General features: G+C 44.5%; 1 protein-coding gene across 2 annotated transcripts in view; it reads left to right on the forward strand.

Annotated features, from left to right (window-relative positions):
• Nucleotides 1-20,335, forward strand: part of CCDC85C (coiled-coil domain containing 85C) — a 110,095-nt gene that overhangs the window by 54,235 nt on the left and 35,525 nt on the right. For both annotated transcript variants that reach the window (XM_064423424.1, XM_064423425.1), the window contains one exon: nt 13,522-13,598. In XM_064423424.1, coding sequence (XP_064279494.1) covers nt 13,522-13,598 — 77 coding nt within the window. The remainder of the gene's footprint in view (nt 1-13,521; nt 13,599-20,335) is intronic.

Raw genomic sequence — 20,335 nt, forward strand, 5'->3', positions numbered from 1 at the left:
CATTGCACTTGACAGCCCTTCTCCTGTTTAATTTCCTCGTGCTGGCTCCCGCGGCAGGGCAGCGCGTGCGGGCAGGAAAGGGCTGCAGGTAGGAGTAGGGACACTGCTGTTTTCCAAAAGGAGGATTTCCCTCCATCCTCAGGTGAGAACATAGGCAACTGTCTCTGCTCTCCTTGTGTAATTTGATGGCATAAAGGGTCTCTCCTCTGTGGCACATTGTTTATGGTTTTTTGGTTGAATTTTTTTCTCAGGTGAAAGCTGGCGGGGGTTGGGTCCATGCCATCTTCCAGCTTGACACTAAACTAAGTGAACTAAGTGTACATACTTTATAATTTTTTACGTGTGGCTGTTTCTCCTGACTGTAGTGAGTCCCTGAAGATGTTTAGGAGGAAGCACACCTTCATCTCATGATCTCACACCACCATTGGATTGTGTTTATCACAAGCCAGTTAGGTTAGAAGGCAACTGCAATATGTAATGTTTAACTACAGGCTGCACTAGGAGAGCGTGAGGCTGAGGGGCTTCTGCTGCTGGATGGAAAGGAGGAACTGGGCAGGGGAAGAGAAAATAAGTTCCTTGGAAAACCCCTAAATCACAGGGGAACAGAGTCTTCTGCTCTGGACTGCAGCAGAGCATTTCTTCCTAAAACACTGGGTCTCTGGGAGAGCCCAGCACATTAAACCAGCTAACTGCAAAACACAGAGAGATCCAAAACTGAACTGTAGGTGAACACTGGAGCCTTCAAGGTGCCCATCCTTGCTGGTAGGAATCACTGACTCTACAACTGCAGTTATTTTTGGCAAATAGGACTGGGTGTGGGGCTTCTGCCTGCAGTTTAGCAAAGCTCCATATCCCTGGCCACAGAAATTTGTGTCTTTGACACATTCACTTACAATCCCTAACTCCAGAAGAGCTTAGTGTGCAGGGATTTAGACGTTTCCTGGTGATGGCCTTAAGCCATGGACTCACAGTTATTTTAGGCTTTCTCCCCTTTTTTCTCTGAGGATCTGACCAGAAATTTCATCCAGAGCTAAAAATTGCTTGCAATGGAGTGTGTGGGATTAAAAAAATGCTCTTTTGATTAAAACAGTGTTTTCCTACCAAAAACTGCTTTACCTAAAGTTTCCCACCCAGCTCTCATCCCGAGTGGTGTAGCACTGTGAAATCAGACATCTTCCTGGCCTCCTGGCCAAGAGCTGTCCCCTGCCAGCCCCCAGGTGGGAATGAGGTTTGTTGCCATCCTGTGCATAAATGCCAGTTATAACTGGGTAAAGGCTTTTTGCTGGAAAAAGCATTAGCACCTTTGCTACCTTGCACTTTTTAGGCTGAGGGAGAGAGATGGGGACAGACAGTGCTGAGGTTAAAGATGAGATGTAGGGCAGCCTGTAGGGGGGGTGGATAATGAATTCATGGGCACATGGAGACCATTCAGCAAGCTTTGGGCTCCTGTGGGCCCCTGGGTGGAAGGACTTTGATCTGACTCCAGCCTTTTCCCAATGAGGCGCTGCCTTTGAATGCGTTCCTGCTCTCTTGCCCTGCACAGCAGACAAAGACGAGGGGAGCAGGGGAGAGGAAGGGGGGCTGTTTACCCTCATCAGAATGGTCGAGTGGCCTGAGTCAATACAGCCTATTTTTCATTAACCTAATCATTAGTTTTTCCTCACTGCCAATTAAATTTTTCCTGTCAGTACTGAGAAGGGCATAATTTGCATCTATGAGATTTTTTTTTTTTAATAGGGAGCTTCCTGGACATGGTAGGGTTATTTGAGGAGTGGAAATGAAAGTTTAATTTCTCTCTGGATGGAAGAAGATTTTTGAGTTTTAATTATCACACAGCTTGGATTCCTGACGGTTGAGGACCGTATTGGAAAGGCTGGTTTCCATTGTGTGGAGTGGATAATTATGCAGCCCTCTCCCAGGCTCACTGCATTTATTGTCCAGAAGAATCTTCCCAAGCAAAAAGGGGGAGCAGATTTACAACCCAAAATGCATTTTTATAGCCTGAAAAACTTGATGTTTGCAAAGGAAAACTTCTACAACTGTTTGAGATTTTATTTACCCTTTTAACAAAATAACCCCCATCAATTAATCTGGTAATCTGCCTTTCCCCTCACAGGTTGCTTAGGAAATAGTTTTGTAAACTAAGAGAGCCTTTCTGCAGCTGGATTGCTTTGTGTTATCAGTTTCTAAGCAGAATTCCTGGCAGTGGGAATTTCTGCATAAAATGTACTGGCCCATTTGTATGTACAGTGTCGAATAGAAGATTTACAGCCATCCAAAGCTTGGAAGTGCTTCTTACCTAGGAGGTAATGTTAGTCTATCCAGGAGAACGTGTTAAAGGATTCAAAGAAACCTGAAATGTCAAAGCAAAGCTCATTTACAACTGTTCTCTTTCACAAGCCTTTGGATTAACCTTGTGTCTTTCTCACTGGGTTTTGAACCATTGGTAGTTTGAAGTTTGCCATGAAAATGGAGATGTTTCAGCAAAGGTCTGGTCAAATCTGGGGAAGCTTTTGAAACTGCAACAATCCCACCAAATCCTCCAAGGGTGGGATCAAATCTGCATGTGTTTGGGTGGGATCAGATCTGGGGACAAACATCCTGTGCAACTTTCATTAGTGTGAGATGAAAGAGAAAATGCTCATTGTGGGTGTTCACTCTTTTTCTCCATGCTGAGAAGTGCAGCAGCAATAGTGCAAACTGGGGACCAGGGAGGAGATTTTGGAAGCACTTGTGCTCATTTCAGTGGATTTGTAAGAGATAATTTAGCAGGGCAGCTGTGCATGCAAACATTTCAGATAGGCCTTATTTCCAGAGCTTTGTGACTGTGACAGGGTGGCAGAGGACTTTGAACCCAGCCTGACTTTCATTTGCAATTCTTCTTGGTTTAACTAGCATGAACCCAAGAGGATTTGGGCTTCTGATAGCTACCTTCCAGTCTCAAAAGACCATGTGGTTGTTTTGGGGAAGTTAACAACTTATTGTGGGGGTTTCTGGATTATTAAAATAGCTTAAAACAACCCAGTCTCCATTTTCCATCCTCAATTTTCAAATCAGTGCTTTTGCTTGTGCTGCCTGAGGATTCATAGATGTGGACTGTGCTGTCTCCTCAGCCTTCTCCAGCCCGTTCCTCTGACAGGGTGCCTCCAAGCCCTGACCACAGTTGGACTGTCAGTGTTTCTGAGGCTGTTTCCTAACCCACGTGGTTTCCTGGCATTCTCCAGCTTGCCTACATACACTGAGCAGCCTCTTTTTTAAGCTCTTGCAGCTAGAGACCATATGTTGTTACTATAGTCATAGCAAGCCTTGTGCATGTTGGCCTTCTGTGATTTAGGACTGTGAATTTATGTGGAAAAGCTGGATAACTCTTAAAGATAAAAACCCTCTTTTTTGGTGGGGAAGTACTAACTTTTCAATCCTCTGTCTGTATTTTACACAGCCATCTGTTTCTAATATAATCTTTTTATTGCAAACATCCCAGTCGTGTCAGAGAGCCCTACCCCAGCACTTGTTCTTCTCCCCACAGTGTTTCCAGCCTGCTTTTCTTCTTTGCCAGCCACTCTGCAATTAGGTGAGAGTTTCTGCAGGTGATGGAAGACCAAAGGCATGGTTGGTTTCAGATTGCTGTCTGACAAGACAACAGAGGCAGCTTAGTGATTTCATTTTTTGCCTTCAAGTAACTTGTGATGTTTGCTTTCTGGATTTAAAATGCAAGATCCACAGATTTTCCTCATATGATGTTGTACAGGGTAGACATGGAAAACGGGATTGAAGGGCTCTCAGTTGGACCTAACCAATCTCTTTGCCCCGAGTCAGACTTGGCTCTACCTAAACTGCTCCTGACAGATGTTTGTTTAACCTGCTTGTGAAAGTCATCATCAATGGCAACTCCACTACCTCCCAAGGCAACCTCTTCTACCCTTAAATATTGCTGTTATTAGAGAACTTGCTCTTCCTGGATGGAGATGGAGTACAATTTATTCACTTTTTTATTTTTCTGACAATCATTTACATATTTGAATCCGTTGCTGCATCCATGTTTGGTCTCTTCTTCCCCAGGGTAAGCAAACTGGACTCCTTCAAGCTCTCCAGCTAGATTATACTTTCCACACTCTGATCCTCCTTGTTTTTCTCCTGAATTTTTTCCAAATAGCTCGCATGAGTCTTGAAGCGTGATGCCTAAAAGTGGACACAGATCCCTATTCAAGATCTTTAATAGCACTGGTAAAGGAGGATTATTTCCCCTGTTTACATACAGGTCTCTTGTTTCTGCATCATGATACGATCTCAGATATTGTTTTCAGCCTAACAGCTGGTTCATGCACAGTTTACAAGTTGCAATAGTCTCCAAGATCTTCTTTCACAGGACTGCTGTATGCTGAATGAGGAATCAAAGGATGCTGCCTTACAAGCTTGGGTTGACCTTGGCAGAGGCTGTGAGCATGGCATGCTGGCAGTGGGATGGACTGAGCCTTTGGGTGATGCTGTGGAGACAGGGAGAGCAGCTACCACAGCAGTATCCCAAGTCAGGCAGGAAGGGTTGGGTTTTGGCAATGGGAGGGAGGAATTGAGTAACTGGATTGATGCAAATAGAAATGAGTACAGCCTGTCCCATAGGTTTCAGGGAATTTCCCCTGGGACCATACTCTCTTGGCTTCTAGAGGCTGCAGTGTTCATCAGTGCTCCCAAAAGGAGGTTGTGGAGCAAAATGGGCCACTCTTGCTGAAACATCCACACTACCCTAAATGTTGAGTCCTTTGTAGCCGGTGGAAAGACAGTAATCGGCTTTGGGGCTTTTTTTGACCTGGTCACGTGATCATGCTATCAAGATTAAAGCAGCACGAGGAAGGAAAAGAGGCTTAAATAGCTGAGGGTGCCTGGCAGGTCATTTTAACCTTTTCATAATCATTAAAGCTGCAGAATCCCATTAGCAGTGAGTGACTTGCAGCTTCGCTACTCTAACAAGCACTGGCGACAAAACTTTCTGTTCACCTCTGTTTTCCCCCACGGGAGAGTGCAACCCAGCTGGTTGCTAGAACCCAAACTTTGAGCCAAGTCTGGCCATTCCTTCATATGGATCAAGGAATTTGTTGTGCCAAGGAGAAACAATCCATGGGTCTATCAAAAGCAGAGGATTTATCTCTCAGTTTCTAAAATTAGACTCTCTTGGAAGGTCCTGCTCAGGCCATACTGTGGTAGATCAGCCCTTGTCCATCTGTGGCAATAGCAGAGAGGTACAGGATAAGGAAGATTATGATGATCTCCTAAGTCACTTCTTTGGCACTGGTCAGTAGGCTATGGCTTTACTCTGCTGGGATTGGTGACATCAGAAGATCCTGCACTGCTACAGTGCAGCTCTGATATGGGAAGCAAAGCTTTTTGAATGAGGCTTTGTTAACTAAGGCATAAGACCCTCAAAGAGCCTCCAGTTTATTGTTGTTACTCATCTTTTCCTCTCTTGGAAGTTTTCATGAGTGCAGCATCACGTCCAGTAGTCAGTCTGATCCTCCCATGTTGTTCCTCCAACTTCTCTATCTTCTTTTGTCTCCCTTCATATCATCTAGTAAGCTCTGATGTAGAAATTCTTGCCCCACAGTGTCTGGAAGACAGGATCATTCTGATCCACCTGAAATCTGAACACTGTCGTACTTTATTTAGAATTGTCCTTTCTGCATTCAGGCAGAAATCGTTGAGTACATCTAGTGGTTGCACAGCAAGGCTTCTTGAAGAGGCCAAGGAAACCCTGAATTTTGCCTGGTGTCACTGGGTTGTGATGGGTGTTGCAGGTATTGCAGCATCTGGGATTGATCTGGAGAGCACCTGCTTTCTTAGGGCAGGATTCCATGTGCAGGGAGCAAGAGCACTGCAGGGGATGCAAATCAGCTTTTCTCTGGTACATGTACACCAGTCAAGACTGTCTGGCTGTGCGTGTCTTGGAAATTAATATTTCTATCACTATGTTTGCTTATTTCATCTAATTACAGTCTATTCACTCTTGACTGAAAGCTTAGTCTGAGGCTGAACCATCAGAAACTCACACTGATTTTTCTCGGGGTGATGCCCACAGTCAGGCATTAAATACAAATTGTAAAGCAAATACCTTTTTTTTCTTGGCTGTTTACCTTCAGAATTTCTGGGGGAATAGCAGGAAAGATCTCCTCAGGAAACCTGTCTGGCCAGCAGTGACTAGTAGCAGGGCTGAGGCAGTCTGTCACACAGGCAGCACGTCTGAGAAGCCTGGTGAAGGGGCTGTCCTCTGCATGCAGGCTCACTCCTGTGAGCTGTGGAGAGCCCTGGAGAGCCACAGCAGCACTGTGGTCCCTGCCCACTCCCAGAGCAGAAGAGCAGCTGCTGGTTGTCCCCTCAGCAGGGGGAAGGTGTGGTGACAATGCTTTGCCATGTTCCTGTTGGGCAGGTTTCATGGCTGTGAGGGTTACACATCCTCAGATGCAGACGTTCTCCAGTGGTGCCTGCTGTTCTATGCTGTGATAGAGGGACAGCCCCCACAAAGATTGTCATGTACACATCACCCAAGCAGGGAAGGGGAAACTGGTGGCCACCATGCTGCAGCACATGGGCACACACACACTCCTCCTTCCCTATCAGCCACCTCCTAGGGAAATCCTGATTTCAGGAGCTCCTGAACTGTTGACAGTCGTTGTGGGCAGATATTTTGCTGTGTGCAGAGATGATGTCATGGCTGGAAGTCACAGTGGTGAGCTGTAACAACCAGAGTCAGCAGAGACCTTACCAGACTCTTGCAGACCAGCTTGAGGCTGCTAAGCACCCTGAGAGGTCTAATGAACCAAAACTGAGTCAGGAACATGCAGTCTTGAAAACCTTCAGAGCTCGTAGTTAGAGGCTTGCTATAAAATGTTAATTAAATAGCTGCAGTAGCATATGTTCCATCCTGTCAGAGCTGCAGCACAGCCATGTTGCATGTGCATAGCTAGTCTTGTTAGAGTTAAAAATGTGTGTTATTCTGAGACCATATATCTTTATTTGTGATTGGACTGGCTGCACACTTCTCTGTTGTTTTGACTAGTGTTTGAATACCTAAGCTATGCCTGAGCTATCACCTGCACCTTCAAAATGAGGCCTGATCCTACCAGTCTTATTCAGACAGATGTTATTGTGGGTGGCTTTGGATGCTACAGATGGACCTTTTATTTATTTAGTGTAGTCTAAGGCAATGTCTGTTCAGTAGAAGTGCTGCACCTCAGTTATGGAAATGTTTAAGATTTGGCCTTAGTTCTCTTTCTGTGAGTGCATTCCTGCCACCTCTTCGACTCTGCCTGTCAGTGCAGAGGAAACTTTTCCCCACACAACCCATGGTGAATGAGGTGGTGGGATAAGAAGTAGAGCAGGTTGGTATGGTTTGCTTGCTGAATATCTTGCAGAGGTACAAAACACTGGGAGCTTCTATTTACCATATACCTTTTTCTTGTAAATTCTCTTACCATATCTCAAGGGGGACCCCAAATTGTGACTGAGATGCTACTGGAAAGGCATGGGACTTGGGATTAGCAGAGTGTGATATTTTGGACATGATGATCATGAAGATGTGAAGATGATCAGGGGGCTGGAACACCTCTCCTCTGAGGAGAAGCTGAGAGAGTTGGGGTTGTTCAGCCTGGAAAAGAGAAGGCTCCAAGGAGACCTTGTAGCAGTTTTTCAGTACCTAAAGGTGGCTATGAGAGAGCTGGAGAGGGACTTTTACAGGGGTATGTAGTGATAGGAGATGGGTTAATGGCTTTGAACTGACAGAGGTCAGGCTTAGCTTAGGTATAAGGAAAGAAGTTTCTATAATGAGAGTGGTGAAATACTGTCACAAGTTGTCCAAGAGGTGGTAGATACTCCATCCCTGGAAACATTCAAGGACAGGTGGATGAGGCTCTGAGCAGCCTGGTCTAGTTGAAGATGTCCCTGCTTGCTGCAGGGGCTGTAATGGGTGACTGCTAAAAGTCCTTTCCCACACAGGTTATTCTGAGATTCTGCACCAAGGCAAACCAGTGAGCATTCCCTGAAAACCCTGGTGGAGCCATAGCAGAGGGCAGCACCTGTGAAACCTGTGAAACCAAAGTAACTCAGCATTGGCTTTGTGGTGGCCCTGCTCACGTTTGAGTCATCCACTGACTTAAGCCTGTTGTGAAAACTTGCCTTGCATGCTAGTCAGGAAATTGGACTTTTCAACTGGACATTGAAACAGGACTTTCCAATTGGGATTGGGGTTTTCTGGTAGGAGCAGAAAGATGGGGGCTGCCTAGGAAAAGCAAGGGTGGTGCATTTGTCCATCTCTCCCAATAGTTTCCTTTAATGACAATATTCGAGATATGTGAGTTTCATCTGCTTTCCAACTGCTCTGAAAGAGTGCTGTTGCTTTAATAAATCAACTTCTTTACAAGATATAACCACTGGCCATTTTTCAGCCTGCTTGTGTGTGTCAAGAAGCAAGACCAGTGGAGCAATACGAATATGAAATATAGTGGGGAAGAGCAGAGATGTGATAATGAAACTGCCAACAAACAGCAAAGTGTTTTATTGAGCACAGGTGAAGGCCTTCTTATGAGATGATCTTTGATGGAAGGAGAGGAAGAGAAAATGTCAGCATTCTGTCATGCAAAGAAGGCAGCTGGCTGCAAGGTGAAAATCTGGCAGAGCATCATTCCTTCATGTGCCTTTCCTTCGTGCTTTGGGAGAATCCCTTCAGGAATGCTGCTTTTTATGAGGATAGGAAGAGCCTTGTTTGCAGGACATGGACAAAACATAGCTGTGCTTTGCTGTCATGAATCAAGCTTAGTTAAAGCAGCTCCTGGGGGGAAGGTGCAGTGGAAGCAGTGGGTGTCCAGCCTCGCTGCAGGGTGTGTGGGGCACTCTGAGCTGCATGTGGGGACAGAGCTGGAGTGGGGCACTGTGCCCTGACCTGCCAGCCAGCTGGACACTGTGTAGCCTGTGCTTTGTAGCAAAAAGGCAAATCAAAAAGACAAATCAAACCTCAGTCCCCACTGAGGTTGCTGTGGAAGAGGACTAAAGCGCTTCTGTTGGTTCAAGTGTGCTCTTGCCTTTTTTATTGGTATTGCCCAGGCTGGGTGTATGGACTGTCCTGCTGGGAATGAGTCCCAAAAAGGGCTCTGGACAATTTTCTCATCTCATTAACCTTTTCTGGTGTGAGCTGCCCTAAGTAAAGGGCAGTTTTTTTTCTTATATTCATTTAGGTGTTAGCACCTCATTATGAGAAGGTCTTAAATAAAAGTGTCACAATCCCAACCTCGAAGCTACCACACAAACATCTGCTCTGTATTCTTGTGGTTGGAGAAGTGGCACACAAGGAAATAAAACCATTTATTTTGCTGCTGTCAAAATAAATGTGTAATTTATCATATTTATCCCTCTGCCAGATTCCTCTGAAATCTCAGATGAGAATCAGAAAGGCTACAAGTGTCTTAAAATTACACTGTTCTGTGCTCTGCAGGCTGCAAGATTGTTTTGTTTGTTAAAACAGTTTCTAATTTATGTTTTTACAAAGCTTGAGGAGTCAGGCAGTTCCCTGCTCTCTGAGAGACCACTGAGTTAAAACAAGGTAGACTGATTTGTCTTGCCTCCATTTAGCTGTAATGAGTATTAAGTGGTTTATCTATGTGGAGAAAAGTTACTCAGCTAGATTACATCCAAGCTGAATTACATCCCATTCCAGATGGAGTATGTTTTTTAGAACAGTAAATCTTTAGGAGGGTGGGTAATAACAGTAATGCGCCTTCCTGAGCTGGAGCACAGCTCCTGTGCCTCTCTTGGAGATAATGTGGAGAGCTCTACATCCAATTAGTTTTTCCAAGGCTTTGTAAAGAAACAGGACCTCAGGTTTCACAGCTCTGTGTAACATTTAGCTTGTGGAATTTACGCTGTGCAAGTGAGAGATGGCTGATGGGGATTACAGTTTTCACCCATTTTGCATTTGTGGGTAGCAGCCTGGCAGGGCACGTTCTGCCTCTCCCCAGCTTCCTCTGCTGTGTGATGGCTGCCACAGGGAGGGTGCTGAGTGGGATGTGAAATGTTTTGAAGGGAAATTGTGTTCCCTCTGGTGCCATCTGGCTCACTAAGGCACCCACTGCTCATGCAGCTGGTTCTTGTGGCCCCAAGGGGTAACTAGAGGAGGATGTTGGCCCTGATGGCATCCCGAGCAGCACTGAGTGCCAGAAAGCTTCTCCTCCACCGTGTGTCCTTGACCACCATACTGGTCTGGTCACAGCAGGGCACTAGCAGGTGTGAGGGGACTCAAGTCAGTGCCATGAGGTGTGGCTGGGTGGGTGTGCTGGGGTACACTGCTCCCCAGTACCTGAGCAGTACCTGTGGGAGCTGCTCCAGCCACTGAGGAGAGTGCTTTTGGGCTGCTGAAGGTGGAGCTCTGCTTTGACACAGGCTTTGACAGCTGTGAGGACCATTTGTTTGATTTCTAATGGAAAGGGATGTGAGGGTCTGATCAGTCAGTGATCCAGCTCTGCTGCCTCTCCTGGATGGGTCAGTGAGGCTGTCCTTGTCTCCTGGCTCTGGAGGAGGCAGGAGAGGATGGAAACTCACTGATAAGAGAAAGGTCAGAGGCAGAAAAATGTTGGGAATGTGTTTCTTGATATAACATGGGTGAGACCTAGCCTGGAGTTTCACTGCATAGCTGGCAGTGTTACTGCCTGCTGTTGTGAGAGTTATGAGCTTTTTGAAAACTGGGATCAAGATGCAAATGGTTTATCTGGCACCTGCCTCAACACAGGCAGGTCCAGAAGATGGAGGTAATTCATCTCTGAGGGCATAGCAAGGACTGGGATGGCTCTGAGCACTGTTTCACAGCCTTTGCCTGAGATGGAGCATCTTCTGCTGACAAAATGCCTTATTTGTTTTTTTAACTTTTCTTTTTCCTGTGTATATTTTATCTTGCCATAGTGTGTTTTCTGGCTGAGGTCAGACATCAGACATGGTTTGGGGTTGAACAGTGGTGTCTGAAGAATTCTAGCAGTTCTCAGGTTAGGTTTTCAGAACCAGTGGTGTACGTTGGCCCCTGAGGATGCAGGACTTGCCTTCTAAAGGAATATCCTTTTTTTTGGTAAGGGGTATGAAACCACAGAGAGGAAATAATTCTCTATTTTCTTTTCTTTGGCAGTCATGCTCTATTCTTTTCATCAACCAGTCAGTCAGTTATGGTAGCATTCAGGGCCTGGAGATGACAGCTTCTGCATCACCATTCATCCACTTAACCTAAATTCCTTGTAGCTGCTGGCACAGTGAGGGTACTGATGGAGCTGGGATGCAGGTGGGAAGGACACCTTATCTGACCAGATCTGCCAGTGGAAGCTGTTTTATTCAGCACACAGCCAGCAGTCTCTGGTTGTCTTCAGACAGAGATGGAGACTGGTTTTGGAGCTGTTTAGCTAAATGGATATTATTGTACTGAATTTAGGGGTAAGTTAACAAAGTGTGATGGCCTGGGGCACAGAGGAGGTCAGACCAAAGAATCCACGGTTCTCCTGGCTTTAACAATCTCAAACTCCCCTTGCACCCTGCTGGAGGACAGGCTCATTACTAATTCAGCAGGTTCTTCAAGCTGATCCCGAAATCTTGCTGCATTCAGCACCAATCTACTGCAGCATTCTGCTCACCACCCTTAGATATGCATGGGTAATGCTGTGGTGCACGAGGCCTTCACGGGGAAAGTGCTTTAGGTTGATTCTATAACCTACTTGGTTTGCTGTCTTCTCCTCTGACCTGGAGCCTCCCCCACGTTAGGGTGGTTGTAGGGCTGAGTTTGTGCTCCCTGCAGCTCAAGCCGATGTTGCTGTGAACCTTGTCACCACTTAAGCTGTTCACTGAACTTACATAGCTCCCTACAGTGTCTTCTTAACCTTCCTCATGAGGACTTGTTTGGATTTCCTGGGTTTGAACAAAGCATAATCCAGTGAAAAAACGGAGCATTTTTCCTCCGAGAGTGAGCTTTAGATGGGCACTTGACTCAGATCCATCCTGCTGTTCCTTTGTGTGGCTTGGCACTGGTCTGTGGTAGCACTGTTTTGAGCATATTCCAGTTTTTCCCTTGAGTGGCCAAAGCAGTCTCAGTGATTAGCTGTAGCTCCCCTGCTAGCCCTTCTGCTGAGTGGCCAGGAGGAGCATTCAGGCCCCGTGCCGAGTGTGTTTGGCAGCGCCAGGCAAAGGCAGAGAGGAGCACAGAGCCAGCCCAGACCCCACCCGTGTGCGTGGGTGAGTGTTCGTGTGCCAGAGCTGTAGCCAGAGCTGGGGGGGTGATCCCAAAAGGTGCTGGCCACAGCAGCACACACCCACTGCCACTGGGGCCCTTGTGTCAATGCCTGGTGTCTTTTTGATTCATGCTCAGCAGGAAGTCCTGGGGTGGAACGGTGGCTTCTGCAGTCATACATCACAAATGAGAAGAGGGAAGTTATAATTTTGCACTTTTCAGAGCCCCTTTAGAAGTGTGGAAAATGTTTGGAGTTTTTAATATGCTTATGTTTCAAAACTTTTCCTCCTGCTGTAACAGCTAATGGCTTCTGCTACTTGAATTACAAGTGGAGGAGAAATTTTGCAAAGATATAATTGTATGGGAGGAACTCATCAAGCTGTAATGAGAATGGAGAAAAGGTTTTCCCAGTGTCCTTTATTTTCTTCCCTGTGAAATTTTCAAATGTGTTTCTTCTAAGCATGGTTCAAAACAAAAGCCAGATGCTTTGGAGAGCAGTCAGCCACCCACAGAGCTCTCCAGTGACTTATCTTCTATGCCAGGCCACCCTGTCTGGTGGTGCTGTCTTGCTGCAGTGGTAAACTGGCCATTGCATTCCTTCAGGTTGAATATTACCATTTTATGTGAGGGTATTCCGTATTTTATTGTCCTGGTGTTTTTCTGGTTAGTGTCACGTGCTGCCACTAGAAAAAACAGATGTCCTGGGGAGGCACTTGTTGTGTGTGTCAGGCTGTGTGCATGCTGCAGCTCTGTGGCCTTGCTGAATAAATTTCTCCTCCTTTTACAGCACTGGGAGTTGTGGCACTGACCTCCTCTTAGAGCTGTGCCAGCAGCTTGGTTTTGTGAGTTTCTCAGTTGTTTTTGAAAGAAGAAGGCACGTGTCTGGAGGGGTTGTTTATTCAAACCTAAAAGGAAACATCTTGTTCTGTTGTGGAGTATTTTGGTGCAGTCTAGATGAATGAGAATAGCTTTCGAAACTAGGAAATTACTTTTATGAAGATACAAAACACAGTGTTTCAGCTTCACTTTCCTTCTGTATCACCCACCTCTCAAACTGGGATTGATGCAGATCCACAGAAGATATTGCTGTTGCTGAATCTCAGCTTTTTAGTGAAAAAAACTTTGATGGAGTCCCTCATCACCCTGCACACATAGGGTTTTATTCATCAAGTCCTTCCCAAACTTGCCTTCTACAGAGTGGGAAAACATGTTGCTTCTGACACAATACTTGCCTGTACCCCAAGAAGCTTAAATGTGTTTGTTTTTTTTTTTCTCTTTTCCTAAAGATTCATCTTCCAACTATATCAGGCAACTTGAAACAAAAGTGAAGCTGCTGGAGGATGACAACAAGCTTCTTTCCCAGGTAGGTTTTATTGCCTAATAGATACCAATGTGGCTCAGTTCTCCTGTTTCCGTGTGGTTGTGTCTGACTGCCCATGTCAATGCACACTGGCTTTTGGTAAACATCCTGTGCAGGAAGAACACAATTCATATTAACCCCACACAGACAGAATTTGGTCTCCTTTTGTTAAAATAAAAAAAAATAGGGAAAAAAGTGAATCCTCTGTTAGTGTCTGTGTGTGTTTCAGAGATGCATTAATGCCACCCTGCAGAGCTCCTTGGCCCACCTCTGCACTGGGGATGCCGTGAGAGTCCAGCTCTGCCCGTGTCCTTGCTGTAGGATTTGTCTTCCTTGCCCATTTACATTGACTTTTATCTTGTTGAAAGAGGAGACTGTTGTCAAAGGACAGCCTTGGGAATGGTTGTGTGTGGTGCAGGCTCCCAGCTTTTATTTGAGATCTTACTTAAATCTGAGCAGACTCTCTAGAGGGGCACTTTTTGCTTGCATCTCCCTTTCAAAGTCTACTTCACGTGCCACTGTGCTTTTGATCACTCATGCTGCTTACCTGTCTTTATACAGCAATGTCAAGCAGTGAGAAGAAAACAGCCATTCTGGTTGGTATGTCCTCTGGATCCCCTGTAAAACGCAGCAGTTGCTGTAAACAGGGGCAGCTCTGCTGCATTTAATAAGGCACTGTCTATTTAAACCATTGGGAAAGTTACACTTTTTTTACCTGTTCTTTGCATCCTTTCACTGTTTTCATGTTCTACCTTCCTGGCATTTTAAAAGGTTTTTTCCTATACTTTGCTTCTTACTTCAAGCACCGTGTTTCACAGTAATTTTGTTCCAGATTCTTCCCAGTTATAAGGACTGGAAATAAAAAAGCCCTTGTAATACTTTTTTGAATGCCTTTTTTCCAGTTTATGTTGTGCTGTTCTTTGCATTTCACCAAATCAGAGAATAGATTGTTCTAGGGTCACATTTTTAAAACATTCTCATTTAAAACAAGCAAACAAAAATAATAGAGAGCTCTATGTGTACTGAAATTTTAATAACATAATTTTTACCAAATGTTATTTTTTCCTGAAATACACATTTTGACCTGACTCTGAGCTTTTTTAAAGATTACTCCTTTCTCCCAGCATACTCATTGGCATTACTAGCCATGAAAAAAACTCACAGGGCACCAAAGGGTTAAACCCCAAAGGGTGCTCAACTCACCAGCTTTGTAGTTGCTTCATGTATTAATTGATTGCTAATTTGATTTTAAGCCCCCCTGTCTTTCTCCCAAACTGTGACTGGGCTGGTGTCTGGTGGCTTTAATTGGAGCTATTGATAGGCAGATGGGATGTGCATGAATTCAGGGATGGGCTCAGTGTGCCCTTGGCCTAGCTTTGTCCTGCCACAGCCAAGCACATTACTCTGTCAGATCTGCCTTAGGAGGTCAAGAAGTTGGTAATTAATGGTGAAAATTAATAGGGTCTCCATAGCTGCATGGGCTTATTGCATTGGGAGGATGAAACCCAGTTAATTTTGGGTTGTGCAGGGCTGCTTCAGGCTCATGCATCAACCCTTCACCTCCATGCCGCCCTGGGTGTGAAGGCTATGCCTTTTCCTCCCCTGTCCTCAGGTGTCATCACCTTTTGGGCTGTGTTATTACAAATATTTGAATCCAGGAGGGAGGGAAATTACCTTAAAATAGCTCTGTGTTCTGGAGAAGGCCTGTCCTGTCCCCAGTGGCAGCAGGCACTGATGCCAGCCTGCCTGTGATGTGCTGTGTGATGGCCCTCCAAAAAGACCAGGATCCAGCTTCTTTTAGATTACATTCAGGAAATAACTTTTTTTTTTTTGTTGTTATAAGCAGGGACTCAGCTGTCCTTAGGGCAACAGGAATGTTGAAGCTACCATGGGCTGGCTGAACTCCCTGGGAATTCTGAGCTGCATCACCTCCAGTCTGTCATGCTACACACCCAGATCTGGATTTTTTTCTCTTTTAATGAGAGAGATTAGGAAAATCTGTATAGGCACAGGCTCACTTGCATATGTACATATAGTTCCCAGCACTTTCCCAGAAAGCATAATCCACTTACTGTGTTTTTACTTGCTTTGTCTGACTGGGAAGTGTTTAGCTGTTACCATGCGGATCTTGGGATAAGACTCTAGTCAGAAAGGATCCTGGCAAACTTTCTCCTGTTTTGAAAGTTGCCAGGTGATCCTGGCTGTTTGAACTCTGCAGTGCCAAACTGGCTTGTCAACACCAAAGTCACATTTCAACTCGGCTTGGCTTTCTCCCTGGGAGTATTGACTTTGCAATAATATTTGCAGCCTGGTGTCAAGAAGTTCTATCACCAGCGTGCTGAGGAGTGATGAAACCTGACGTCCTAAGTAACAAACAGTGCCTGTGCATTAAAGGATTAACAAATCAGGGGTGGTTATGGAAGTCTTCCTGGCTTCCTTCCAGCTGCTAAACATAGAGCTGAAATAGTGCTTCATCCAGAGAAACCTGAGAATGCCGGTGCTGCAAAGGATATTTGCAAGCTTTATGGCTGGATTTATATCCCAGTGGCCAGTGACACAATGCCCTTTTGCTGGCTGGTGCATCCTGAGTGAGATTTGTTGCTTTATCTTCAGTATCTCTGGAGTGAAGGTATGCTAAGAGGTGGTGTCTTTGTAGCCCCTTCTGGAATCAAGATGTTGATTGCAGGAGATTCTTGCACTTTTTCTCCTGCTTCCCAACATATCCTTTCTCTATGAGCACTTTAGAAGAAAGCCTCAGTGGGACAGGCAAAAGGTCTCAAGTTCATGCCTGGCAGCTGCTCTGCACTGTACATGTCACCTGCAGTATGCTGGGATTCACACTTCTGTTTTCCTAGTGACTTATTTGAACAGGTTAATGGAGAGAGCTTTTCTTACTTTTGGAGATCAAGAAATACCATCTTACAAGCCACACTGCAGAGGGAAGAAAGCAAATGGATGTTACTATGATAGCCATATAGGTGGTTGTTTTTGTTGTTGCTTTGACTTCTTTTGCTTTCTATGGAAGGATATGATCTGTATTTACAGGTGGAAAATGATATGCTAACCCATCAGTATTCATCACTCTCTCCATTTTTCTTTCTCTGAGGAGAAACAACTCCAGTTTTTACTTTTTTTGACACAGTTTGTGCTGTGATGTTTTGTTGCCGTGGCCATGTCAGCTAGAAGGTCATGCTCTTGGATGGCATCTCTGTGCTGGCAAAGTCTCTGGCAGCAGTTCTGTTTGGGGAGAGGTTGTAGCAAATGCCACTACCAGAAAAGACCACTCAGCCCTGGTGGGTGTCTGTGGTGTAACCACAGTGGCAAAGACCCCACAAAACCCAGTGGGGATGGTGTGAACCTTTCAGGTGTAGCTGATTTCTGGAAGTTTTAGTTGCAGTGTGAAGAAGATGAATGAAAGCTGAGAAATGTTGGATGTTGGTTTCAGAGAGCTTCATGGGCATCACTTCTGTAGCCTCACATTCTCCAGGGAAGACTTGCACTGAGCTCTGCTGTGTGCATGCATTTGGTCTGTGCAGCATCATGTGGGTGAAGTCTTGTTATTCCTCTGTGTCATTGTGGGCAATGCCCAGAAGAGCTGATGTTATTAGTGGTGTCTGGTTGACTAGGTGGGTACCTTCCATATTGCTAAGATATAATCCCTGAGGTGGGAGACCATATTTGCTTTCCATTCCTCTGAGCTAGAAGTGTCCAAGCACAAAGTAGACCCCTTAAGCCACTTCAGCTGCCCCTTGAACAAAAAGGAATTTTTAATTACACGCTTTCCCCTTAAGGTTAGAGAGACCTCTATTTACAATATTTAGGAACTCCAAAGGTCAGTTCTGAGTAGTTTCATAACTAATGCATACATTTTAGAAATAATAAGGGTGGCAAACTTCTGGCCATTCTTTCACATTATTTTGCATTTTCAGGTCATTCTGTACACACGCAAAGATTGAGCACTTTTAGCTAAAACCGAAATTTATAGGCTGGGTGAACTCAATCACTTTTTCTCTCTCCTTGTAAACAAGTACTGTGCACCATGGGCTGGCTGTCAGGACTCCTTTTGGTTTATGGTTTCTGCTGAGCTGTGTCTACCTTTTCCCTTGAGAGCAGGAATGCCAGAGGCATTTTTCTATTCAGAGATGCCCAGGGAACGTTACACACCTTTGTTTCAAAAAGCCCAGCTTTATAGAAAGCAGGTGCATTGGGCAGGTGAGGCTCTAAGTAACTGGACATTTGACAATGAAGTCCTGGTGCCTCTTTCAAAGAAAATTTCAAGTCCCCTGGTGCAGAGCAGAAACAAAAAAAAAAAATTCTTCTCTAGGGAGTGACAGCCCTTGAGATTTATGAGTATTTAATTAAAATTGCCAAATAGACTTCAGTAGCAGCACTTCACAGCAGTTCAGCCTGCCTAGGATTTAGAGTTTCCTTGGAAGATCTTTAGAGCATCCCTAGAAGTTGTTGAAAATTGTTCTTAGTCTTACTTTTAAGAAACTGCATGCTTTCCCTGAATTAAAAGGCTGCAGCTGTAGAGTTAATAAAATGATAGTAGGCAATGCCTGTAACACTGTTTTTAGTACAGAGCTGAGGTGTTTGAGCAAGGAACTTCCATGGTCACAGCATCTGCAGGCTGCCACAATTCTTAGGCAAATGGGATCTTGGGACAACGATGCACTCAGCAGGCAGTTTCCAGCATATCTTTCTGAAAACAAGGGGGAAAATCTGGACCCCAGGGCTGAAAGGAGTCTGCAAAGAAAAAAGATGTAAGTGCCATTCAGTGGAGAGCCTGATCTCTTCCCAAGGAGGAGAAAAAGAAATTGCCCACAATGTGCTGTCTGGTTTCAGGAGAGTCAGAGTGCAATTTCCCTTGTTGTTTTATTATCAGCCACTTCTGTGCCAAGTCTGCCATTAACAGTTCCTGCTTGCAGAGTTGCCTCTGGCTCTCAGAGGTGCTGTAAGGCCTGATAGCATTTGGGCCTCTCTGTGAATTGGCTCTGGAGGTTTGTGTGAGGCCATGGCTTGTGCCAGGAGCACTGCACACGCTCACCAGGACAGGAACAAAGTCACAAACCTGTCTGATTTCCCCAAAGTCTACCTATTGTTCGTGAGAGGAGGATAAATGTAATTGCTTTAATTTAAGGTCTCACAAGGGAAATCGGATTTTTGTTTTTTTGGTAATACAGAGCAACTTAGACACGAAAACTTTCCAGGCAGTTGGTCTCCATTTAAATTCAGAATAATGAAGGGGATGTGCCCTCAGTTACTCTATTACCATTTTTAGGCAGTGTTTCAATGTTTAGCTGCATATTAATTTTAAGTACTAAAAAAGGAGATTCATATTTGGGGTCACATCCAAATATTCCTTTCAAGTAAATGGTGAGAATTTCTACAGGACTCCATGCATTTTGGAGTACAGCTCTTGAAGAAACAGATTTTCAGAGACCTTCTCTTGAGACCAAAACTTTGATATAGTTTTGAGAGTGCACTGCATTGCTTACATGTGTAAATGCAAAATATGATAACAGAATCCCTCAAATGTTGCTTCCTTAGTTGTGGAAGCAGAATCTTAAAAAAATCCAACATAGCATGCAAAGCTAATCAATGTCCAAGTGTGTTCCATTTCATTTACTTCTATGAATTACAATGACAAGACTGATCTGACCAATTTGCTATCCAATAAGTTGACTTGAGATGTAAGTAACAATATGTACTTATTGAATAAATTGTTTTTCCTTCCCAAATAAGAAATGTACACTTTTATAGGAGCAGTTCAAAATACTTTCAAGTCCTCTAAGACAATGGAGTTCCTTCTGTTTACTTTGGACAGAAGTAAGATTTGAGCTGCTACCTACCAAAATAAATATTCTCTAAATAAATATTTAGAAGTGCATTAATGCACTTCTAAAATGCATGATCAGTGACAGAATTGAGCTTTTGCAACTTGTAATGAAATCTGGGTGTTGCACTGTGTGTTCTGGGGGTTGTCACCTGTGGTATCCAGGGAATTTATGAGAATGTAAATAGAGTTCCCTAAGAACCTAGGAAATATAATTCAAAATATCTGGATCCAGAAGTTGACTAATAGATAGACAGAGACATACTGGGTTAATTCAGTCTTACAGATTTGAGACCATAGTATAATTTCTTGCAACTTAAAATTTTGGAAGGGCTGGAGCTGAATTTCAGTGTTTGAGTTTGTGAGAGAGATGCACACATGCAAAGCTCTGTCATGCCCCATTTGTTTCTGTTGTGGGTAAGCAAGAACATTGGGTTTAATGAGGCTCAGTTTAACCTCCAGCTGTGAAATACAGGATTAGTCATATCCTGTGCTTAACCAGCTTTGTAATAATTTCACTAAATTCCACTTTTTATCTCTGTATGAGGACAGGGCCAGGGAAAAAGCTCTTAATTGCAGTTAGATCAGGCTATGAAGAAGCAGCTTTTTTGTGTCTTTGATACATGGGGAGAGGTTCAAAGTGCACAGAGTCTCAGTGATCCGTCCATCTGAGAAGTACTGAAAAATGTCTTGAGGGGAAACTATGCAATAACTGCAGAGGCTTAAAAACAGATTTTTGCAAGGAGTAGAATGCCAAATTCAAGCCCAGATCAAGAAAGATACAGAGCCTGACATCTGAAAACTACTTGGGCAACAATGGGAAGGATGTTAATCATTCATTGCTTTGAGAACAAAAAACCTCTTTACTCAAAACTTCAAGTTTATGACAAGACTTTGTTTTGTT

Source organism: Passer domesticus, chromosome 6 (genome assembly GCF_036417665.1).
Source record: "Passer domesticus isolate bPasDom1 chromosome 6, bPasDom1.hap1, whole genome shotgun sequence".
In the NCBI taxonomy this organism is placed as follows: Eukaryota; Metazoa; Chordata; class Aves; order Passeriformes; family Passeridae; genus Passer; species Passer domesticus.